General features: G+C 39.6%; 1 protein-coding gene across 8 annotated transcripts in view; it reads right to left on the bottom strand.

The window, feature by feature from the left end:
- FBXW7 (F-box and WD repeat domain containing 7) overlaps positions 1 to 26,483 on the bottom strand; it is a 217,178-nt gene that overhangs the window by 34,530 nt on the left and 156,165 nt on the right. The window contains exon 1 of one of the 8 annotated variants that reach the window (XM_003431248.5): positions 1,191 to 1,638. The exons of the other annotated variants lie outside the window; for them this stretch is intronic. Coding sequence (XP_003431296.1) covers positions 1,191 to 1,451 — 261 coding nt within the window. The 5' untranslated portion in view covers positions 1,452 to 1,638. Of the gene's footprint in view, positions 1 to 1,190; positions 1,639 to 26,483 lie in introns of those variants that run through there. 8 annotated transcript variants of the gene reach the window in all.

Below are 26,483 nucleotides of genomic sequence, written 5' to 3'. Positions count from 1 at the left end.
ACACTAAAGCAGAACCGATGGCCCCCCACCCCACAACACACACACACACACACACACCAATCTCCTTTAGGCACCAGGCACCATTTTTATCATCATTTAGGCAAAGCCAGAAAAACCAAGCAAAAACATTGTATGTCCTAAAGAAAAAACACAACTTGATATTTTGGGTCATGTAAGCAATGCCCTATTATGTTTTGAGAACTTTCCAAGCTCATTATTAAAATTAACTCTTTTTGGGGGGGGGTACTATTCTCTGTTTTCCCTTCTCCAAATGGAAGTACTTTTCCAAAGGACAAATTAATAAGCATTAAAGCTTCAATGCCAGCAATACTTAAGCAGGGTAGGTGCAATTTTTTTCACTGCACCAGAAAGACAGCAATTTAATACACTGAAAAACCAGTTGGTCTTCGAATAGCCATCTCAGGAATTTTTCTTTTCCCAATTATTAAGGAAAACTTTCTATTTATTCTAATTAAGTTTGTGACAGTGGCTTTTGGAACTTCTTAGGATATTAAGTAAATATGCTGGCATAATTGTCATTTGCCATGCAAAAAGCAAACTTTCCATCTTAGGGAACTACCATTAAATAAATTCCCTAAAATTCACATCGAAGAAATCTTACAGCCAAACAGCCCAAAAAGGACCTCTCTCTAGAAATATCAAAATCCTGTAAAATAACATCGTGTCCAGGTTACAGTGATTTTGCATTCAAATTCAATGTTGCATTTTTACCAGGTACAATGGGGCATTACGCTGTTTAAAGAAAGAAAAGTACCCAGAAATGTCAAGGGTTGTGTCATTTCCACTATTCAAAGGAGAAAACAATATATGAACTAAGGAAAAAAACATAGAAAGACGACCTACTCAAAATGACTAAAGATAAAGTGTTTCCAGCTCAGCATTCAGCAAGCCTAGATTTCCAAAACCGGATCTGATTTTTTTTTGAAGTAAATGCGTCGTTTCAAATGATGGTCCATATTCCGATTCCTAGGCTTTTTTTTTTTGAATAGTCCATGCTGTCTTTCTGTTATTTGACTTCATTAGGAGTAAAAACAAAATGCAAGACATCTAGCCACCCACCAAAATTAGAGGATACTGCAGCCATCTCTGATGATACAGATTTTCCTCCCAGTCAAGCACGCACACATACACAACGTATATGACAACCCAAAAGAAAGCCAGTTACTTACTTTGTAAAAAATCATTTTTAACGTGCCGTAGAAACCCATGTTTTCTGAATTTTTCCCCTTCAGTGATTCTGTGCCCCCGTGTAGTCGGCTACTTGGCAGTCTCTGACAATATAAACCTTTTTCAGGTAGGTATGTCACAGACTCTAGTGTGGACATGCTCAAGCACGTCAGAAGAGGAAGATTAGGCAGCCGAACCAGCGACAGAACTCCACTGTAAAGGCAAATGCAGCTCAGAATCAAACCGCTTCTCTGGCCGCACATACATACATGCAGCCTGACTGAGGAGAACTCAGGAGAATAATGAGAGAGCGCGGAGAAGATTATTGGAGGAGACTATGTCCTGTCAAAGCCTTGACTGAACAGATTCCTCCCTCAGCAGCAGAGGGATCCGATTACATCTTCCCTCGCTCACGGAATGGTGCAGTCCAGGCTTCGGCAATGCAGGCTGCACATCAATTACATAGGGATCTGCTCCAGGGAGCTCGGAAGCGCTGAACACGCCGAGCCGGGGAGGGGGGATGTGGGGGAGAACGTGGGCAGGAAATAAGACAGCTCTCGTCCCATTGTCCCCACCCCAAACTTTTTGGGTCTCATCTGCGTGATGAGGGAATGCAATGCGCTGAAGAAGTCGTAGGTGGCACATAGCACTCCCCCCCTTTTTTTGGTAATTTGAATTGCTGCATCATTCAGGGTTGCCCAACTGAACCAAGCCAGACTCCTTCCGCAATTATGGATTCGTATCGTAGCCCTGGATGCACTGATTAGATTTTATATCGGGCATTATACGAGGAAGTGAGCAGTACAGTTGATATATGTTAAATGCAACCCTCAACCCCCAAGAGAAAACCAAAATATTTTATGCTACACACACACACACACGATAAATAAGTAAAAAAGCCTTTTACATAGATCAAAATGCTTCAGGAGAATACTGTAGGACCACACGCCTTGAATAAAATAACTGTGAAATGGGTAATCCTCCGGTTTTCCCATTTTTTTATACATCTTTCGACCTTTCCTTTATATCGTTATATAAATCTAAGTCATGATGGACCAGCATTGAGCTGAGGTTTCAGCTGAAAGCATTCCTGTTAAAATTTAACAATCTCTCTTACTTTAATAGCATAAACTCAACTCATTTGATGATTTTCATCATTTTCATTATCCAAATCTTGAGAAATCTACAGATGGGCAGGTCTGCCTTCTAAAAAGCTTTTAAATATCTGTTTGCTGTTCATAGAAAAGTCTAATAATTATAAAGTCGAAGTCTTCTTAAATGATAACATACTCAAAATATATAAACATAATGATTATGATAACAAACTCAAAATCTAGACATGGTACCAATTTTCATCTTTCCCCCAAAACTATGTTTTACAATAGTTCGAAAGTAGCTCGTAAGAGTCTATGTGCCAGAAGGGCCCATTATTATAAGATCTAGGTAATTAACTCCTACTCTCCTGAGTTAAAATTTGCTATTAAAATTAGAGTATCCGAGAGTTCATTTCAAAGTTTAAAAGTTTATTCAGAAAAGAGAAACTTTTTTTCCCTGCTAGAAATACTGCCAGTACCGGTTTAGCAATTGGCAGACTCTTATTAAAACTATATTTACTTAGGCAACAAGATCAATTATGATAAAACACACTCATAAGGAAGATATGAAATTCTAGGTAGATAAACATCATTAAGCAACCTTACTTGAAAATTTTATTTGCACAACCAAGCCATTTAAAAATGCAATGAAATTTTTTAAAAATTGACATTAGCAATCATAATCAGCAGAAAACTAAGAACCAAAAAATAGAACCATATGTTGCTTCTCTCTGAACTTTTACAAATTTGCTTACATCCCATTTGACTTATAGCTACTGCAGACATTGAGATGATTATTTTGAATAAATCCAAATATTCTTCAATGAACTAGTTCTTAGTGACACTGATTCATAGGGGGTATAGAATGGTGGTGGTGAATCAATCAATGGTATTACTGAGTGCTTAGAGTAGGCACATCACTGAACGAAGAAGCACTTGGGAGAATCCACCAGATCAAGCAGACATGATCTGTGCCCTCAAGGGTTTTAATAATGGTAATAATAATTTGTTAAGCATTTACTGTGTGTACTAGGCACTGTACTAAGCACTGGGGTGGATATAAACCAATCGAGTTGGGCGCAGTCCAGCCCAGCAGGTTTTACATTCTAACAAATCCAGCATCTTAAGCCCATTTCCACCCTCAGCAACAGTAATAACTACATAATTCAGGAGCAAAACCTAGCTTCTGAAATCTTGTGATTTGGGATCCAAGGGTCCACGGGTGTTGGTTGACAAAGGGTTGTGATCACTATGATCATTAACTCTGTGGTACTGTACTCTCATGAGCTCTTAGTAATAAGCACTCAATGAATACCACTGATTGACTGACTGAGTCTTGGTCATTATTAGATAATTCAGAACTCATAGAATTAGAAGAGTACTATGTACATAATTGCTTTCACTTTCATGATCTGGAGTTTCACCTTGGCTCAGGGGTCGCCACTTAACCTGCTGGAGAGTCCATTAAGCTCCCGTATCTAATAATAATAATGATGGCATTTAAGTGCTTACTATGTGACAGGCACTGTTCTAAGCACTGGGGTGGGCACAAGCAAACTGAGTTGGACACAGTCTAATATGAACCTAATGCTACTCTGGAAAACAGGGATGGAAGATATCCTCTCAGCCTCCCTTAATGCAACTTCCTTCAGTATGACACTAACAGAAAGGAGATACCAGAACTCTAAATGGGAAAGTGCTTAGCATTTCAAGAAAAGGAATGAAATAAAAAGTCATCCCATTTAAAACATACAGCATTACAATAATTTCTCCAATTACACTGTAAAATCCTTATGAGCAGGAATGTGTCTTCATCTATTGTCCAATGCACAGAGTTGAGCTTAATAAATATGATTGATTGATATTATTCTTTTGTAATAATATAAACCTGAACAAAACCAGGTAAATTTGCCACCATGCTTTACAGCCTAAATGAGTTGATTCTTTGCCTCACTCTCTTTCAGGCCTCAGGGGCCTAGTGAATCATTTAGCCAATCTTACACTCAGATTTCTTCTGACATACCTAGACATTGAATAGAAGATACCATTTTAGCAGGATGTAACTCCCTCTAGAATCCCATGCCTCTCAATTTTTCTCACTAGAATCAAACCTGAGTTCGTTAGATTAATTCATTACCTCAGACAAATTAACAATCAGTGGCATGTACTGAGTGCTTACAATGTGCAGAAAGGCAAACTCTTATTTGTAAAACAGCACAGATGTATGTAAATTCTCTCAGAGGTAAATATTTTTTAAAGCATGGTTGGGACAGTGAATCGCTTAGGCTATTTATAAAAACTAACTGTTCCCTAGAGTTAGTTTAACACATATTTAAGGGATTTTCCCCTGTTTGCACTACCCTCCTTTTCGTAATCTTGGACTGGGACAACCTCACAACCAGAAGTAGGCTCCTTTGTCTTAAAGCAACTAGATGGAACTGAAGAGGCTTTTAAAATTACACTGCTTCCTGAACTACTTTTATAATATGTCTGTTTCACTCCCGAAAGCCCCCAGTTCAAAAAAATCTTTAAGAGAAAGTCAGCATATCTGTATGTCAACAGTTCTTTTGCATTTACTGTTATCATAACTTTCTTCTATCAGCTGCTTTTAGTAAGGAAACCACCTACCAGAGGACTGAGTTTCTTGCCCTAAGCATGCTCTTTGGATGCGAGAGACAGCTTGCAACTTTTACACTGTGGAAAGGAATGCCAAGCACGCAGAGGTCAAACCAAACTCTTTGAAGCCTCCTCACTATCCCATTGCCATTACCCTTCTGGTGTGCACTTTTTCACTGGCAGGTTCTTTGATCCAAAACATTTTTCTAAAACAGGTGCCTCCTGTTTAAAAAGATATCAATGTATGCATATCATCCACTTTTCCATTTGTACAGGAAGTCAGTTCTGAATAATAATCATGGTATTTGTTAAGCACTTACTATGTGCCAAGCACTCTTCTACGAGTCTCACAATTCTATTTTCATGGAACCGAAAAAAACACACAGGCAGGAACATGATTTCTCTGCAATAGTATTAAAACAGAACAAGGCAGGTGAAAACCCCCCCAAAAAACCAGCCTAGTTTTCACACAACTCTGAGATCTCAGAAATTATTTTTTTTAGGAAGTGAAAGAAAAAATTTAAGGTCTTTCAGAGGACACATTTTTCTAGAGAGAGAGCTCTAAAATTATTATATTTCAATATCCACTGATATTTTTTGTTGATGTCTATGCCACTTAAGTCCCCTAAAGCCTAAGTAACTCACAGCTCTCCTCATGAAAATCTAGGAGTGTGGTAGACACCTCCCCAAATCACATTGTTTCTATTAAACTTTTTTTTTTAGTCTGGTATAAAGACACAAATAAATATTTAAAAACTCTATAGCAGTTTACTCTTCTTTCAGTTTTGTTTCAACATAACTGCACAGATGAGATTTTGAGTCTTCCAGTATTACAGAATGTCTGGCATTTTTAAATCCAGTTAGTATAATGAATTGAAGCTATTCTTATCCTGCAGGAGTACAAGGACAGACAGCCTCAATAATTTGATAATAAGGAGGTACTAAATCATCGTGGACAACCTGCAACTAGCAAAATAACCAGTGATTCTTAGACTGTTTTACCTCAAAATACATTCGATGCTCAAAAACAACTCTGACCTCAGGTATAAAGAATTTTCCTTACCACTTCATGTAAAGAGATTGGCTTCAAAATGCCTTCCTCACAGCATGGAAAAGGAGGTGGTGGTAAGGTATTAGCTATGATGAATGCTCAGCACTTGCAAGTATGAAAACTAAAGCATTCTATGGCAAAAGTGAAACTGAGTAGCCAAGACTTTTTTTTTTCCAAAAAGCAAGACATTTAGTGAAACCTGTTTATGAATCAAGACTGTAAGATTCCCCAAAGAGTAGTCTTTTAATTCAGCTTGAATAACCAACGTGGAACTTTCCACCATGTGTAAATCTTACATTCTGTGACCAAAGAAATGAGACTAAAATAAACTAATACAACAACATCGGAAAACGTAAACGTAATTAAAAAGTATATATTCTCCCCTGAGCGACATGGATGGGTATCAAAATAAATCGAAATCCCAATTTCCTGAAAGAGTATTCTGCATTTCTCATTTGGGGATAATTCAGGCTATCATCTAACTCTACAATGCTGATGGAGTCTTCCATCAAGGGTGATGGGCAAACTTCACTCCCGACACTTAGGCCCAAGAACCTGCACCAAGGACGTGATTAGTGATGGTCAGTACTACTCAAGCTCATTCGTCCCTGCCAATTATGTGCGCACTGGGGCATAGAGTGCAGCAAGTGACGGCAGGCAGGGGTGCAGCACACTGCAAAGTGCAAGATGTACTTAGAGCGAAACGATCAGACCACCGTGCTGATGCCATGCTGTAGCACTCTAGCTCAGAAGGCAGTCTTTGGTCCCCAATTTGGTCTAGCCACCTGTTTCCCAGACTTGCTGCTGGGTCTGTCCACCTCACTGAATTAATAAGAAACTTTCACCATCAATGGCAACAGGTAAAATTCTCCCCTTGCAGAGCTGGCACTAGCATCCAAGTCTCATGATTACTGGAGGCAACAAATGAATTCTTTTACTTTTCACTCAGCTTTTTAGGGGAACAAAATCACAAGTCCCTCTTCACTAAAATACTTCTAAGAAAACTAAATAATAATAATAATGTTGGTATTTGTTAAGCGCTTACTATGTGCCGAGCACTGTTCTAAGCGCTGGGGTAGACATAGGGGAATCAGGTTGTCCCACGTGGGGCTCACAGTCTTAATCCCCATTTTACAGATGAGGGAACTGAGGCCCAGAGAAGTTAAGTGACTTGCCCACAGTCATACAGCCGACAAGTGGCAGAGCTGGGATTCGAACTCATGAGCCCTGACTCCAAAGCCCATGCTCTTTCCACTGAGCCACGCTGCTTCTCCTACTGGAAAACTACTGGAGGGTGGGTAGAAGAGAGGGGAAGAAAAGTGAAAAAGGAAAGGAAAAAAGAGTCAGTCATACGCTTTTCTATAGTTCCTCCTCTTTTTTCAATCTCTTCAACTTTGGTGTTCTTTCCTAACTGGAATCCTCTCCTCCTACATCTCTCCACTTCCAATTTCCCTCGAATGCTTCTTACGAAAATGCCTCAATTTGACTTCTCTTAAATTTTGCCATCCTGCCCTTTCTCTCCTCCTCTTGCATATGCCTGTTCTCCTCAGCTCTACATCAGAAATGGGTGAAGTGATACTGAAACTGTAATTTTCTCTTTTTGCTGGTCCTTTATTATAAAGGAAAGCAATCTGACAGCTGTCCCATTCAATTCTATGATCTTCTAAAAGTTTACTGAAATTTTTTGGTTAATTTGTTCCGGGATTTTTCTTCTAACTATAGATGTTTGGTTGATGGATTTAATACCTGAACTATGCTCTTTCCCTCTTATTATTTAGGCACCATGTCATGTCACCTACCTTAAAATTAAGTAGAGGTCTGAGTATCTTGGGTCAATTTCTGAACCTTGGATGCAAGCTTTGACATCTAAAGATCTAAAGTATGGCATTTACCGAATGACTATAAAAGCTCCTCAAAGACAGGTGCTGTGACTTTTACCTCTATGTTCCCATTCAGTACTGTGCTCTGACCAGCAGCAGACACTTGGGGAACAATATTATTATTACCATTAATAATAGCATTTTTAAAGCATTTACTATTTGTCAAGCACTGTTCTAAGGGCTGAGGGAGATACAAGTTAATCAGGTTGGCCGCAGTCCTCGTCCCATAGGGAGCTAAGAGAAAAAGACCTAATTCCTGCCCTCCAGGAACTTACAGTCTGATGGGGGAAAGATGAACTTTCAAAAACTAAAAAGCATACAAAGATAAAAGATTGATTCAAATAATGAAATCAACAAGCAGTTAAAATAAGCTATTACATACATGGTGGCTGATGGGGTGATAGGAACAGAAAGGGGGGGTTGCATCCAAGGAATGTCTGTGAGCTCGTTGTGGGCAGGGAATGTCTGTTGTTGCTTTATACTCTCCCAAGCGCTTAGTACAGTGCTTTGTACACAGTAAGTGCTCAGTAAATACGATTGAATAAATGAACGAATGTCACTTGGAAGATCTGAACCCTTTCAGTTTGGTGAAGCCAATTTTCCCATCTTTTTCACCTAAGTCCATTTTGGCATAACCACAGGTATTTAAAGCTTCTATTTGAGGATATTCAAACAAGGCTAGGAATTATTGTGGTAACCTTCCTTCGGTCCAACTCCAAAGGAGAAACCGCAGTACATCCAGTTCTCATAAAACATAGGGGTTGCATTCTGTCTTAAGGAAAATTTGAGTTGCAGTACTTCCCCCATGCTAGACACTGGGTTCTGGAGTCCCACGGAGTCTTCCAACACTTCCTGTGTTGCATCCAGACACATGCACTTTGTCAAAAGAAAAAAAAAAATTCCCTAATCCAGTTATTTTGGTCTACTCAAAATGCCCATAATGACAACCCATGTTCTGGCAAAACTGAGTACTTGAGTTCACCAATAGTAGTGATTCTCATATTAAGGCTATCATTTGATACAGATCATTTTATATAGAGTTGTCTGCTTGGAATAAATCCAGAACAGTCCTGTGAGTCCCATGTCACGCATGGACTGTGTCCAACCTAGTAACCTTGTATCTACCCCCGTGCTGAGAACAGTGCTTGGCACATAGTAAGCGCTTAATAAGTATAATAGTAGTTGTAAAAATAACTTCAAGATCCATCTTCTACAGAGAACAGGTCCTCCAGATTAGGATTCAGGTCAGGTAAACACTGCTGATGTTTACAGACCTAATTTTGTCTGCAAAGATAGAGATTCTGTTTTCATGTCCCCAGTTCACAATAATATAACTCTGTTCTACTGAGTGCTTAGGACAGTGCTCTGCACATAGTAAGCACTCAATAAATACATTTAATTGCTCCATATTATCTGAGTGCTCTAGAAAGTAAGGCTTCCCCCAACACCTGTACCTAAAGCAGCAAAATAAATTAATCTAGCTTCATTTGTAAAATATTTTGATTCACAATAAACATACTTGAAATGCATCACGGATTGATTATTTTCCACAACCCTGGGCATTGGATATAGTATGGAATGATGCCACAGACCAAACAAGTGCATGTAATGACTGAATTTAAAAGCTATACAAATATTGAGAATAGAGCAGGTTTGTTTAGAAAGGTACATGGTGATTTGAAGGACAACTTAAAAGGCTAAGCCTGAGAGCTCTGTTGAGGCCATTTATGTACAAATGTTTGTAGCGTGATCAAATTCCTGAGAATAATGGATGAAAGAGTAAAGTAAAAAAGTAAAGTTGCCCTTCAGTTGGGAGATGATGCTGCTGACAGTAAAACTGCAAATGTTAAAAAAAGACTACCAAGTCAAAGTCACTACTAAGGAATTTGGACTTTTTTAATGCTGAAAATCCTGGCATCAACACCAGGCATTCTGTTACCTCTTGGAATAAAACCACTCCAGCAAGTTCACCTGAGGGTTTAAGCATAAAAGTAATGAATAGAACTACTAAATGTTTCCCTGTGAAAGCTTATGTATGCAGAACACTTTCCCTACTCATCCCCTCACCTTTCACCAAGAAAACCTAGAAAAATAATTTATAAAAACAACAAAAGAAGTGAAAAAATGAAACTCTAGTAGTCTAACAAGCTAGAGAGACAAAATGAGTTACACGCTTCCAAAAATTTGACATGAAATAAGTACAATTTGTTACCTGTATAAATAGCACTCCACACTAAGACTCTAAGTAGGGTTTTGGGTTTTATTGAATGGAATTTGTTAAGCGCTTATTACTGTGTGCAGAGTACTATACTAAACACTGGTTTTTACAAGCAAATCAGTTTGGATGCAGTCCATGTCCCATATGGGGCTCACAGCCTTAACCCCCATTTTACTGATGAGGTAACAGAGGCTCAGAGAAGTAAAGTGACTTGCCCAAGGTCACACAGCAGACAAGTGGTGGAGTTGCGATTAGAACCCAGGACCTAGACTCCCTGGCCCATGCTCTATCCACTAGGCCATGCTGCTTCTCTAGTTCATTCATTAATTTAATCGCACTTACTGAGCGCTTACTATGTGCAGAACACTGTAGTGAGCTGTATACTGGTTCTAGTTTCAGCTCTGTCACTGGCCTGCTGGGTGACCTTGGCTGCTTAACTTATAATTACTAGACTGTAAGCTTCTAGTGGGTAGGGAATGTGTCTACCAACTCTGTTGTACTATACTCTTCCAAGGGCTTAGTACAGTACTCAGTGTGGCTCAGTGGAACGAGCCCAGGCTTGGGAGTCAGAGGACACAGGTTCGAATCCCAGCTCTGCCACTTGTCAGCTGTGTGACTGTGGGTAAGTCACTTAACTTCTCTGTGCCTCAGTTCTCTCATCTGTAAAATGGGGATTAAGACTGTGAGCCTCACGTGGGACAACCTGATTACCCTCTATTTATCCCAGTGCTTAGAACAGTGCTCTGCACATAGTAAGCGCTTAACAAATACCAACATTATTATTATTACTCTGCACACAGTAAGCACTCAATAAATACCACTGATGATGATGATGATGACAATGATAACAATAACGGTAGTATTTGGTAAGTGCTCATTAAATGTGCCATGTAGTATATTAGGAGCTGGGGTAGATAATACAAGATGATCAGATTGGACACAGACTTTGTTCCACATGAGGCCTCACAGTCTAAGAGGGAGAAAAGGTCTTTAATGCTCATTTTAAAGACGAGGAAAGTTAAGTAAGTGATTTGCTCATGGTCACCCAGCAGGCAAGTGGCAGAGCCAGTGTGAGAACTCTAAACCTCTGACTCCCAGGCCTGTATTCTTTTCCTTAGGCTGCACCGCTTCATATTCAAATAAGACATTACTGATGGTAAAATGAGTGCGTCTGTGGCTGAAAAGGCCAACGTGGAACATGCAGTCTCCATTATACTGTGTATACCATCCAGCTAAATAGTGTAACAAAAAATGAACTCCCCACTGCTAGGGAAAATAAATGGAAATAATTTTATTGAAATTTTATTTTCAAATGCTGAAAATTACTTACTCTATTTTATTTAGTGAAATCCATTGTCCCCAGATCTGAAAGAATACTGTAAAACACACTCAAAATACCTTTCCCAGGGAAAGAGAAGAGTACAACAAACTTGCTCTTAGGGACTTAGAAAATCCAACAGCCAATATTTTAAGATAAAGCGGAGGAAGGCTAGATATAGACTTTACCTCTTAGACTTCTATTTTTGGCCCAGATAACGTACATTCAGTTGGCTAGGGGCTAAATGAGTTTTCAGCCTGTATTCAAGGTGGAAAGACTCCATATTTTGGGGTATACAAATAACACTTCCCATAAAGAATCTCCTTAAATATTTTATGAACACCGATTTAAATTACAAGTGTTACTTCTGGGAGATGGATGAAGCACATTGGCCAGGCAGTATATGGGAGTTACTTGTTCTGAAGTATTACACGATTTCTTTCTCTAGGTTGCCAATTCTTGTATCCTTATAGGAAGCCCTCAGTCCACTTTCCTTAATGTAAAAAAGAGTATGTTCTAACACGATAGACACCTAAAATTTACTCTCATCTATTAAAATAAGATTATTAATGTGGAACCTAGTCATGGTCTATATGCATCACTGTCCTTCCTGCCCAGTTGGAGAACTCTGAGAATGGTACTACTCTTAATATTTACAGGAGCATAAACAGAAATAACAATATATGGCCTGCAGTCTGGAACTAATTTGGGCTACCTCTTGACTTCAGTTTACAATCTAGTGAAGGGGCTGGGCACTAAAGTAAACTACAGATAAGACGAAGTATCAGGTTATACAAAATATGGACAAAAATGCCAGGGCTGGAGGGAGAGGGGGAGTTGTGTCAGTGTGACAGAAGAAGTTTTCATTTCTGAAGTGCTTAGGTGGCATGGAAGTGCTGATGAGAAAATGTTGATGTGGGAGTTGCTTGTCTGTCCATCTCCCCCGATTAGACTGTAAGCCCGTCAAACGGCAGGGACTGTCTCTATCTGTTGCCAACTTGTTCATCCCAAGCGCTTAGTACAGTGCTCTGCACATAGTAAGCGCTCAATAAATACTATTGAATGAATATAAAGTGGAGAAATAATTAGGGATGGCCTCCTAGAGGAGATGTGATTTCAGAAGGAATTTGAAGATGTAAAAAGTTTGGTCTGCAATTATGAAGGTGGAAGGAATTCCACACAAGGAATAAGGCCTGAGCTTCCTTAGAGAGACAAGAACGAGGTACAGTGACCAGTTTAGCTTGAGAGGGAACAAAGAGTGTTAGCTGGGGTGGGTTAGAAGGAAAGAGTGGATAATTTGGAAGGAAAGAACAATAATAATTAAATAAGTATGGTATTTATTAAACGCTTACTATGTGCCAGGCACTGTTCTAAGCGCTGGGGTAGATACAAGATAATCGGTTTGGACAGGGATAATCTATCACTGTCTAACACAAGGCTCACAGTTTTAATCCCCATTTTACAGATGAGGGAACTGAGGCACAGAGAAGTGAAGTGACTTGCCCAAGGTCACACAGCAGACAAGTAGCAGAGCCAGGATTAGAGCCCATGACCTTCTGACGCTCATGACCCTGCTCTATCCATTAGGCCATGCTGCTTCCCATGAACTAACTGACAACTGATTGAGGACTGAAAGCCAAGTGTAGGGAGTTTCTGTGTGATGCAGAAAGGATGGGTAAACGACTTCAGTTTCTTGAAGAGTGGGGAGATCTGTGCAGAACTTTGCGGGCATTTATAAGTTTACAGGCTTTTTTCTTCTGCTTTGTCTCAGCCTACCATAGAGTAGCTGATTGTGCACCCTGCTTCCACTTACTAGTAACTAATGTATATTCCACTGCTGTGGAAAATTACTAACAATAAATCCACTCAATTATTGGCCTCTAAGTATATGTGATAAGTGGTTATTAATAAATATATACTGTATTTTGAATCGCTTATAAATCTTTGAAAATGCCTTCAATTTGCCACAGCAAACCATTTGCTATTCTTTTTTTTTAAAATGGTATTTGTTAAGCTCAATGTGCCAGGAATTGTGCTAAGCACTTGGGTAGATACAAGATAATTGGGTTCAATACAGTCCCTGTCCAATATAGGGCTCACAGTCTTATGTAGATGTGGTACCTGAGATACAGTGACGTTAAGTGACTTGTCCGAGGTCACGCAGCAGACAAGTGGCAGAGCTTGGATTAGAAACCAGGTCCTCTGACTCCCAGGTCTGTGCTCTTTCCACCAGGCCACACTTTACTAAAGTTGGCTCATGTAAATTTCCTTTGAATTAAGCTCCTGTTTAAGCAGTGTTGGTCTAGTGGGTAGATCCAGGTCTGGAAGTCAGAAGGACCTGGGTTCTAATCCCAGCTCCACCACTTCTCTGCTGTGTGACCTTGGACAAGTCACTTCACTTCTCTGTGCCTCAGTTACCTCATCTGTAAAACGGAGATTAAGACGGTGAGCCTCATGTGGGACATGTACTGTGTCCAACCTTGTATCTACCCCAGTGCTTAGAACAGTTCCTGGCACATAGAAAGCGCTTAACAAATACCATAAAAAATGCATTTTCAGAAGCCTAGGTTTCATAATACAGTTTCATTCACATAAGTTTCTTTTTCTTTTTTCTTTATTTTAGTTTTTTTATTATTCTTCTTTATAGGATGATGGTTCTTTATCTTAAGAATAGTTACTCTGAACTAAAGGAAACAAAACCAAAAGTGTGGCTATAATGACATTAAAGGTCATTGATTAGAAAATAATTTCCAACTCAATTAGAAGTTCCTAGCAAATTTCTAAATTAAATCTAGGACCCTAAATTATAATCATTTATTACTCCATCAGTTCTCCTTGCTCATGTCAAGGCACTTACTTGTATTTATTAAGACTCTCCTATCCTAAATTTATAGGAAAATATGTTCAATTATTTCAAAACAGAAAGGGCAGGAATTCTTTGCAGTTTCATAATATCAGAAACACAATGAAGTCTAAAACATAAATCACAGTAATATACTTGACTCTATGATCTGATCAGAAATTAGAGCTAAAATCAATCTAGTTTTCAAAAATATTTGTTGAATTCAAGTACATTAATATTCACCTGTAGTTATTAATTTACATAATGAATGAGTCAACATTTTCAGAGCATAGCTTAATAACAGAATTTAGGTGACATTAGTGACTGTACTATATGAAATGCTTTGGCTATTAAGTATATCACATGAGTAACTAGAAATGAATCAATTGGTGAATTTACCAATTAAGTGAATCCCTGGAAACATTTTTCTAATCTTTATTTTCTTTCTAATTTTTATTTTCAACCTCACTGAATATTCTGATCACTTTTTCCAATTATGCACATCGAAAGAAGTCAAAGTTGGTCAACATGGAAGGAAAAGCTGCTATCTTGTCTATAAAAATCTAAATGAAGTTATGGATTATTTTTGGATCTTAAAAATAGTAGCAGACAAACCTACCTTCCCTTAATCTTCAACTCAAGCATTATTCTAATCATGATTGCTATGGAAATAACATTCTAAAGAGTTGGCTTTTATGGGCTTTTATATACATATTTATATCTCGTAATTTCAAACCCTAAAATGCTACTAAGAAGTTTGCATTACCTTATTTTCAACAGAAAGATTAAGTGAAGTAGCTGTGACCATGAAATACACTGAAAAATGAAAACTGAAATCTAGTTCAATGGTTGAAAAATGTACTAAAAAAATGACAAACGTAAGAAATGCTTTAGGAATTCAAAAATGACAGGGGGGAAAATAAGGATGGTAGGCCATTGGCTGCTTTCATGGACCAAGTTTAGTTAATATTCTACAAAGGTCTCCAAAAAGCTGAATACCTCTCAGGCTTTGAATTCATGGGGCTGACCTTAGTGTTTCTCAGAATGATTTTTAATGCAGTCTGTTATCAGTAAAACCCGTTCAAACACATGCCCCATCTGCCAGTATCCCATTGGCAAAAGAGCTTCTTATGCTTGGAGGCCTTGCCGCTTCTGCTTCGTTCCCCCCACTCCACTCCAATGTACCCAGCTGTATGGTAATGAGGACAAACAGCTGAAAATACTGCACAGCAACAAAGCTGGTACGAAATGGGCAGAACAACGCTTCCACTCAAAGAAGCAGTTGCAGCATGAATTTAGCAGATTAGCTTTTGAACAGAGGTGGGAGGGTTTTTTTTTTTTTTTAAGAGCAAAAGGGGATCGAGATAGCTAAGAAAAGAAAAGGAACCCAAAGGGGCGCAAGCTCCCAATGAAAAGCCCAAATTCTAAAGTACTTTGTTAAACTGGGTGAACCTCCTCTTCAGATATTCTATTTCTTATGCCAAATGCCAGTTTGATCGGAATTTTCAAAGACAGCAAGTTGTTAATGAATATTTTTATTCATTAACAAATCTCTTCTAGAGCTGCAAGTGGGGAAATGGTTTCTGAACATAAAATCTTTATTCTCTTTACATTTTGTTTCTATGATGATTAACCTGAGATGACCAACAAGTGTTATATTTTCTTTTTATGCTAGCCTTTATACAATGCAACTTTTATTCTAATGAAATTTTGCTTTGTGTTCTAATCTTTGGCAGAGTTCTCTGTAATACATTTTAACAGTATTTAGCTCTCATGCATGGAGAATATCTGTATTTCAAAACATCCTTTAGATGACATGAAATTTTCCACCTTTAGGACTGGGTAAAACACCAGGCTGAGTCTACAATTCTTGAAAATTGCCAATTTTTTACGTAAAATTCTGGGTTCTGTTCTAAAATAAGGCACACAAAAGATTAAGTACTCTGGCAACATTATTCATTACAGAAAAATAACCTATCAAATACATACTGTCCCTGGATTTTTTTATTAGCAGTCCTTTTCTGTCCGTATGCTTTGTGGATTGAGACCATTAGCCATAGCCAATCTATATTCCATGCAGCTTCGTAGATCATTTTCCTGAAGCCCTGCTTGGTCGTCAACTCTCCTCCAAACCCCCCGCTGTGTCTCTGTTTCTCTTGAATTAAAGACTCCTCAGAATTGTTTGCAATGCTTGCCACCATCCAGTCCCACCAGGCCTAATTTCTCTCTTCACCTGCTAGTCAGTCAGTCGATCCTATTTATTGAGCACTGTACTAAGCATTTGGGAGAAAACAACATAACAATATAACAGGCAGATCCCCTGCCCATATTCCCCAGCTCTCTGTTTTCACTCCTTCCAAGTCAACTGTCTAGCTGTCCCTTTCTCTCGACTCTCTCCTCCATCCCCTCACTCACGCTGTTTCCTCAGCTTGGAACTCTTTCCTTCCCCAAATTCAAATCCAACTGAAAATCCCATCATCATCGACAGTCATCATCTTTCTGAATAATTTCCCAGCAAAGGAGTCATTCCTTCAACCACCTCTAAAATAAACTTATTTACAACCTTCACAGTGCTCATGTTGGTGTCTGCTTGGGATATTATTCATGTTGACAACTCTAGTTGTGAACGTTTAATGGGTGTCCCCTGTTAGCGTGTGAGCTTCTTGTGGTCAGGGAGCATATCACCTCGTTCTATACTTCCCTCGTATCTACTCCAATGCACCACAGCAGGTGGGTACTCAAATAGTATTACTACTAATGCTCTTTCCTGCTCTAGACTGTGAGCTCGTTGTGGGCAGGAAGCAGGTCTACCAGCTCTGTTATACAGTACTTTCCCAGGCATTTAGTACAGTGCGCTGTACATAGTAACTCCTCAATAAATACCTTTGATGATGATTCTACTATGTATTATCCCAGGAGCAGTGTAGGAGTCAGAGGACCTGGGTTTTCATCCCAGCTCTGCCAGGTGCCTGCTGTGTGACCTTGGCAAGTCTTCTTTGGGCCTCAGTTACCTCATCCATGAAATGGTGATTCAAAGCCTGTTCTCCCCTCTACTTATACTGTGAGTCCCACGTGGGACAGGGACTGTGTCTGACCCTATTAACTGAGAAGCAGCGTGGCTCAGTGGAAAGAGCCCTGGCTTGGGAGTCAGAAGTCATGGGTTCGTATCCCAGCTCTACCACTTGTCAGCTGTGTGACCGTGGGCAAGTCACTTAACTTCTCTGTGCCTCAGTTACCTCATCTGTAAAATGGGGATTAACTGTGAGCCTCACGTGGGTCAACCTAATTCCCCTGTATCTACCCCAGTGCTTAGAACAGTGCTCTGCACAAAGTAAGCGCTTAATACCAACATTATTATTATTATTACCCCAGTCTTAGAACAGTGCTAGTTCATAGTAAGCACTTAAATACCATAACAATAATATTTTTCACCATTCTTTTAATAAAAAATGCAGATTCCAATTTTGGTAATGATAGAGTTCTTTAATTCTAAAGCATTTAAATAGTTGGGTTTGTTCAGCCACAGTTTGTTTTCTGTGACATTCCAAGGAAACCCAAATAACTATTCTTCAAATGTTTGTGGATGATTATAAAATTAGAAAAAGAAAAATCAAACTAGTTAAGAAAGGGCCCTTTCAAATTTGGCCATTTCAGCATGTACAAAGAATATTTCCTCCTGGAATTGGCAGAGATCAAAAACAGAAATACTGCCTATTAACCAATTGCTAACTGTAGGCTAAGCAAAATTGCCAGGGTCACAGAAGGTCTGGTATGGATTTTATGGGGTAGATAACTTTTCCCAGTTAAAACAGAGCATCCCAAGAAATCAAATACCTGAATAAATTATGATGAAATGTTTCATAGACAAATATCTTAGATAAGCAAGATCTCACATGTGCTGTAACTAAATATCCTTCCCTTTCCGGTACTGATGCTACAGGAAAATTAGGGTTTAAGTCACTATTTAGTGGTGAGGTTGATCATGACGTTACTTAAAATGTCAAATTTTGTAATAAAGATATACCACAGAACTAATATTTATCGAAACCTAAAAGTATTAGCCACTCATGAGGATAAGTAAATGCCCCCTGTCAGGAAGTCAGTTCATAATTAAAGTATAAACCTCTACACACCGTGCTCTGAATGGGTGCTTAGTCAACAAAATACCTGACAATTTCACTTTCATTATGTTAGAGTCCAGATTGATTATGAAATCCATTGTCTCTTTTAATGGTGGTTGCTGAAACGTAAACCTAAAACACTGTTTTCTTTAGCCATAAATCAAAGCAACATAAATGCCTGGAGAATAAAAAAATTCTCTGTTGCTGCACCAGTGATTAAGGATTTATAAAAAGAGCCTGAAATAAACAATTCCTGGCTACTAAAAGGGCTGCAAAACTTGAATGAAGATAACCATCAAATTTAAAGCAAAAATACTCAGTAAAGCTATACAAAGTATTACACTGCCCCTCCATGTCCATGCCCGAAATAACAACATTTTTAAAAGATTTCAAACAGCAATGCAGACTACGGAATTTCAAAAAATACTATTTGAGAGAAAGGTGAAAACACTTCTGTCATTTTAAGACTGTTTACCATTACCCCCGAAGAGCATTGTAAAGGTGCTTAGGTGAAGATATAGAAATTTTTCTAATTAGTGATCAAGAAAAGCAGGAATTGCCTTTTTTAAAAAAGATCTGTAGTAAGTCCTTACAAAACCAGAAAAAAATGGACCCGTTATTCACGGGCTTGTTGCACGAAGCTGGATAACAAATACGGCTGGAGTTTGTGGATCTGTATCCATGAGAGAGAAAAATGAACTGCAATTTTGGGTCCCATGCTCTTTTTCTCTCCCTGAAAAGTCACACAAGTTCTGTACCTCAGGTTTCCCACCCGCAGTTAACAAACCCCACTTCTTTGCCCAGTGCTTTCAAAAAGAGCAACAATAAAAAGAGAGAAATAGCCTTCTTTTCCTTCAATAAAAGGAGTCATTTCAGTTGTTGCAAATATTAAGATACTACTGAAACTGACTTTGGGCTCTGCTAATTCTTAAAACCAAGACAATTCTTTATTCTTAAAGTTTAAGACTCATTCTATTTCAGAAACTCAGTGTAAGCTATTTAGAAACGGTACTTCCTCGGTGAGTTAACTATCACATTTGTCTATCTTCTTTACAACTAATCTATGTGTCCAATATAAAGTACCATTACTTCTAGTTTGATCATTCATTTTCATTTTTGCATTAACAAAAGGCTGTGCCTAATTTGTGATTACGAACTGCCCAGAAATATTCAGATATTAGGTGAACCCCCAAGTACAAACTCAAAGGTCAGCCTGGTACAACATCAAACTCTCCTGCTTTTATTGCTCAACGTACTGTCATATACCAATATTTCTAATGCCTGAGTTGGGTTATAATGCAAAGCCTGGTCTTCCTCTTTCAAAAACGGTTCATATTTATCCCAATTTACTGTGTTTTAATTTAAAAAAATCGAACAAGTATGGGCCAGGGAGCTTAGCTAGACGGGCAATTAAGGAAGTATCTTCATTTGTATGGGCTATATTTGGGTGAACTGAATTGACTCAAGTTTCAGGGACCCTTGGAAAGTTTCCAAAGCTAAGTGGAGGCCAAAGGTGGCCTTTCAGAAGCTTATGGTGGAGGACTTTAGACTGCAAGCTGCTTGTGAGCAGGGTATATGTCTACCAACTCTTCTGTACTGTAATCTCCCAAGTGCTTAGTACAGTGTTCTGCACACAGTAAGCACTCAATAAATTTGACTGACTGTCTCCATGACCACCAATTAATCAATCAATGGTATTTACTGTGTGCTCACCATGTGCAGAGCACTGAACAATGTGCTTGGGAAAATGCTATATACTGTAGAGTTGATAGACATGGTCTCTGCCCATAAGGAAAAATTCCCCATGGGCAGATTTGTCAATATAAATCTACCAAATGTGATTCAGTGGAACATGGAGAGAGGAAATAAACAAAAATCACACCATTGAGTATGAAATATTTGAAATTCTAACCTCAAGTAGTATCTCTGCCATTGCCCAAGTGAAAATAAATCCAGTGAAAATGCAAATATAAAGGAGCAATATTTTGCATTTGTTAAATCTGCAGTGGGCCATAAAAAACTTTTATCCCACAAATTCTGAATATTTTCAACATTTTAATGTCAGTATTGACAATTGATTGCATTTTCCTCAATGAAATCATATAGTTATAGTGTGCTACTACATTAGAAAATTACTGTGAACTCAGATCTCTTTCCTAATAATTGGCGCTTTTTTATGCAATTTTTCTTTAAAAAATGTAGAGATGAAAAAAATATGATGTAAAGTGGGAATTTCAGAAGTGATAGCTTTTCTGATGAGAAAAGCCAGCTATTTTGCAGCTCAATAGGTATGACAGCCTTGTACTCTGAAATGGTTCAACTGCACAAGTTTAGGGAAAAAAAACCCAGAAGGCAGCTGTTATATTTAATAAATGCTCAGTCTTGACAATCGTTTCTGGAGAGATGTCATATTCAGACTTAAATTAGCTTAGGTAAAATCTAGATTTCCATACACCAATCTACAGATAGCTCTTGCTTTTCCTGTTCTTGCTGCAATACACCAAACTGCTGCTGCTTAATTTTTCATGATTACCTAATCAAACTATCTCTACTGTGTAGGACCTCATCTTTAATAGCAGAAGATGCGTATTAGAGAATGTTAAGGTGTTGTTCCCATTTCCTCTTGAGCTGTGATCAATATGAAGCCCTATTTGCTCTTAAATGGCATACTGTTAGTGCGTACTGAGTCAACTTCAATGCATTAGAGAGAATCTACCAGATCCTGGGGCTGACAAACTATTGAGAAAGCCCGGAATCCCCACCGTGAAGACTGAGAAGCACTCGGATGGCATAACCCCAGACTGAGCTCCTCTTCTCCCTCTACTCCCTCTGCCATCCCCCCTTTACCTCTCCGCAGCTTAACCCTCTTTTTCCCCTTTTCCCTCTGCTTCTCCACCTCTCCCTTCCCTTCCCCACAGCACTCTACTCGTCCGCTCAACTGTATATATTTTCGTTACCCTATTTATTTTGTTAATGAATTGTACATCGCCTTGATTCTATTTAGTTGCCATTGTTTTTACGAGATGCTCTTCCCCTTGACTCTATTTATTGCCATTGTTCTTGTCTGTCCGTCTCCCACGATTAGACCGTAAGCCCGTCAAACGGCAGGGACTGTCTCTATCTGTTGCCGACTTGTTCATCCCAAGCGCTTAGTACAGTGCTCTGCACATAGTAAGCGCTCAATAAATACTACTGAATGAATGAATGAATAAATGCTATGTGTAGGGATGGAGGAGATGCACTGAGTATGTAGTTAAATAAGGAGTGCAACCCATCGTGATTCTCTTCTGGAAAATTTAAAGAGAAGGCCACAGTTTCTATCATTGTCCCAGGGCTCCACTGCTGAAAAGATCACAGCCAAAGTTCCTTTTACACCAGCTAGTTGAGAACATCACACTCACAACCCCCCACAGTTGCTCTGCAGCTTTAGATAGTGTCACATTGGGGTCATGATTATCAGAGACTAGGGAAGTGCAGGAACAACAAAACCTGGCTTGTTTTCACTGACCTCATTGAACACTATCCAATCCTGATCTGGATCAATCAAGCAATGGTATTTATTGAGTGCAGAGCCACTGTGCTAAACACTTGGGAGAGTACAATACAATAGAACTGGTAGACATGTTCTCTGCCCACCAGGAGCTTACAGTCTTTAGGGGGAAACATATTAAAATTATAGATAATGTACATAAATGCTGTAGGGGGAGAGTGAACATCAAGTGTTTAAACAAAAATAATAATAATAATAATGGTATTTGTTAAGTGCTTACTATGTGCCAAGCCCTGTTCTAACCACTGGGGTAGATACAAGGTAATCAGGTTGCCCCACGTGGGGCTCAGTCTTAATCCCCATTTTACAGATGAGGTAACTGAGGCACTGAGAAGTTAAGTGGCTTGTCCAAGGCCACACAGCAGATAAATGGTGGAGCCGGAATTAGAACCCACGTTCTCTGACTCCCAAGCCCAGACTCTCGCCACTGAGCCACACTGCTTCATGTTTCAAAGGTAGGGATCCAAGGCCATTAGCAATGCAGGAGAGAGAGGGAGTAGGGGAGATGACAGCTTATTTGGGGAAAGCCTTTTGGAGGAGATATGATTTTAATAAGGCTTTGAAGGTGAAAAGAGCTGTGATCTGCCGTACAGTGATGGGGGGGGGGGGGTTCCAGGTCAGAGGGAGGATGTGGGCAAGGGGTCAATGGTGAGATAGATGGGACTGAGGTACAGTGCATTGGTTGGCTTTTGAGGAGTGAAATGTGCGGGCTGAGTTGTAGTTGGAAGTCAGGGAGGCAAGCTAGGAGGGGGTGAGCCGATTGAGTGCTTAAAGCAGATGGCAAGGAGTTTCTGATTGATAGAGAGGTGGATGGGAGGACGAATCACTGGGTAAATTTGACTGTTCTGAGAACCTCATTGAGATTAGGGTGGGTTTACTTTGGTGAATTGGTCCCATATCCCTGGGGTCCCTCAAATGCAGCAGTGTCAACTGGTTTCGGTCAGTCAATTGAGCACTTACTGTGCGCAGAGCACTGTACTCAGTCCTGGGGAAACATTCCCTGCCCCCAAAAAGCTTACAGTCTAGAGGGGTCAACTGTACTGGGTTGAGCAGCTCCCAGACGTCCTGTCACTTGCCACCCCAATTAATCAATAGTAATTACTGAGCACTTACTGTATGCAGAGCACAAATCATGGAGAAAGAGTACAATACAATTAATACACATGATCCCTTGCCCTCAAGGAGTTGATGATCTAATTGGATCTGAGCCCAACAGAGGATCAGCTATTTGAATTAGAGCCAGAGACGTAAAAACTTACACTTTTTACATTTCCTCCCTCGTTTCTGCTTTCGATTCAGTCGCTCAGTCAATCCTAGTTATTGAACACTTACTATATGCAGGGCACTATACTAGGCACTTGGAAGAGTACAATACCACAACAGACACATTCCCTGTTGACAACAAGCTTACAGTCTTGAGGAGGAGACAGGCATTCCCATATATGTCAGTTTCCTTTCTTTAACTTCTCAGTTCCAATGGGGTCTTAATTTGGCCTTGCACAGGGTCATCAGCACAAATGACCTTGCCCTAGGCCTCCATTTTGAAGGTTGTTCCACAATAGGATGGTTGGTCATGTCAGAGTTGAAGGTGGTTCTTGACACTCTCCTCCTCACCACTGGGGACTGTTCAACTTATTCTATAGTAAGTAGCACAGAGTTTGCTCCCTTGCTGGGATATTCAACAGGGGACCTGCACCTGATGTCACAATCAATTACCATGAAACTCAATAGGGTCCAGGTATCATAAAAAGTCAGGCTGCTGTTCGGATGACCGCCCTGTAGCGGCACACATACACACATAGGATGTCATGCAAATGATTGTGAACCGCTTTGGAGAGTCACTCCAGGGGTAAACGAAAACTTAGTTACAAGAAAATTCAGCAATGTACTACCCTGCATCAAGAATACACACGAAGATCTTTTCAGCAACGCTGAACTAGATGCAATTCCCGAATTATCTAGGCAGCATATAATTTAGCAATGCACGGAGGGGTCGAGAAAGTCAAAACCCCATGAAGAGCACACTCTTTGAGACTGAGACTGACCCGAAAGTCTCCAATGAAAATGAAAGTGTCCATAAAAATTGTCCAACCACCTACAATGCTGTGAGAGGTGCCACATCCGGCTTTGAGCTAAATTACCATCTTTGTGCCACCCTGAGCATCAAGTGGTGAGACAGGATGACAAGCAATCAAGTCCTACCCTCTAAGTCACCCCTTGCCCACAACTTCCCTCTGGCCTGAACTCCCTCATTCTTCATATCCAATGGAACATCACTCTCCCCATCCTCAAAACCCTAGTAAAACCCTCCAAGAATAACCCCATTTCCTACCCTATTCACCCTCCCCTCTGCATCGCCTATGCACTTGAATGTGTATCCTTTAAGTATTTTGAGAAGCAGCGAGGCTTGGGAATCAGAGGTCGTGGGTTCTAATCCCGGCTCCGCCACTTATCAGTTGTGTGACTTTGGGCAAGTCACTTAACTTCTGTGTCTCAGTTACCTCATTGGTAAAATGGGGATTAAGACTGTGAGCCCCACGTGGGACAACCTGATAAGCTGAATCTATCCCAGCGCTTAGAACGGTGCTTGGCACATGGTAAGTGCTTAATAAATACCAGCATTATTATCTTTATTTTGATTCTCACCCCGGCCCCACAACACTTTTGTATATATCCTCACACTCTGCTTCTTCCCCTACCTGTACTTTATTTTAATGCACCTCCTCCTCTAGACTGTAAGTTCCTTGTGGGTAGGGAATGTGTGTTTGTCAACTCAATTGTACTGGAAGAGTTTAATAAAGTGCTCTGCACACAATGAGTGCATAATAAATACCATTGATTGTTTGACAGATTGATTTTACTCTGACAAGTAAAACTAGAAAGAGGCTCATGGATAAAAGCAGAGACTGGTTCACGTTTCTCCAGCAAATTAGGGATGGATCCAGGAATTCATACCTTGGGTTCCAGGCTTGATTTATGGGACTAAACATTCCAAAATGTTCATTTACTTTTTGGAGGTGCCTAATCTTTTACAGGCCAAGTGCTATTTGGAGCATTGGTACTGTGTACCACAAAAACCTAGAAAAAAGTTCAACTACCTTCACAAGGTGAGCAGTTCTCCTCAGGATGAATCCTTGAGTGTACATGTAAACTGAAAATAATTCTGGAATTCTATGGTTCAATAGCTCCACCTAACAAATAAGACTAATCTCTTTCTCAGCAAGAAGCCAGTCATAAACAAAAGGTTTCTAAATACAAGGCTAACAGCATTAACCTTCTCCCTTAATTCCTAGAGAGCTGTTTAATTCCTGTCTAATGCTCGGCCCTGGGCACTCTGAAGTCTGGTCTTCCTTTAAGGAAACACAAAAATGTAGATCTGCCTAGAATTGCAGGGAGACTTAATTTCCCAAAGGTCCTTAGATGGCCTGAGGCAGGATGGGTGGACTGCCTTTGGTTGGGTTAGAATTAGAACAGCTACTGTACCATAGAAAGCAGGCATCAAGCATCAGGGGAAGCCTGCACACAGAGTAAATAATGCTCAAGGCTAGGACAGGCAAAAGCTACAAGGTCAGTAAAGTGAATTAGGTACAAAGAACTCATACAAGGTAATGTGCTCTCACCTGAAAATTCTTTAAGACCTCAATACGCAACTTCTTTTGTTATATTGTTGCAGGTTAGAATACTGAAAGGCTAAGACTGATGCTGTATTTAACAGTATTTTCTGTTGAAACTCTCAAAGCACCAAACAAAATCATATAACAAAATGTACAAAACTATTTTTTTAAAAAATCATATTGTCACGAGTCTTTCTTATGTTAAACAAGAAAAGCTTTATTGAAGGGGACTATTATGCAGTATTTCAACCAAATAATGGGCAAACAAGCCAATATGCTATTTCAAATTGAGATCACAACCCAGGAGGCTTGGACACTGGCTTCTTTCTGGGGGAGTGCCCAATTCCAGCAGCAGCCTTTCCTGACATGAATAATAAGGGTGGTATTCGTTAAATGTTGGGATAGATCCAAAATCAGTACAGTCCCTTTGCCACATAAGGCTCACAGTCTAAGAGGGAGTGCAGGTATTGAATCCCCATTTTACAGGTGAGGAAAATGGCACAGAGAAGTTAAGTGACTTCCCCAAGGTCACACAGTAGGCAGTGGCCGAACCAGGTCTGCGCTCCCTTCCACTCAGGCATACTGCTTCTCTAATCTCTTCAGATCAAACAAATTCATTTTGATATTCGTTAGCAGTTCTGATAGTTAAACTGAGATTGAGGTATTATCCGCATTGTCCTACTATCCACGCTTTCCCTCTTACCATTATTAATATGAACAATGAAAGATTAACAGTCTATCCCACAACCTATCTGTTCTTTGAAAGAGATCTACTTCTCAAATGTCCAAAGGATATGACCTAATCACCTATATTCTATGGAGGTGTCCTTCATAAAAGTTCCCCTAAGGAGAAGTGAGCTGAGGCTATCCATCTTAACACTACTTCACAACAGGTATAAATCAAAATAGACATTCAAGTCAACCATCTATCTTGTCTCCATCAGCATGAATGCTCTTTGAGGATAAGGTAATTTTTTTCTTTCAATATTCT

The sequence above is a fragment of the Ornithorhynchus anatinus genome, chromosome 12, assembly GCF_004115215.2.
Source record: "Ornithorhynchus anatinus isolate Pmale09 chromosome 12, mOrnAna1.pri.v4, whole genome shotgun sequence".
Taxonomy (NCBI): Eukaryota; Metazoa; Chordata; class Mammalia; order Monotremata; family Ornithorhynchidae; genus Ornithorhynchus; species Ornithorhynchus anatinus.
This window is presented reverse-complemented; position numbering and strand designations above follow the sequence as displayed.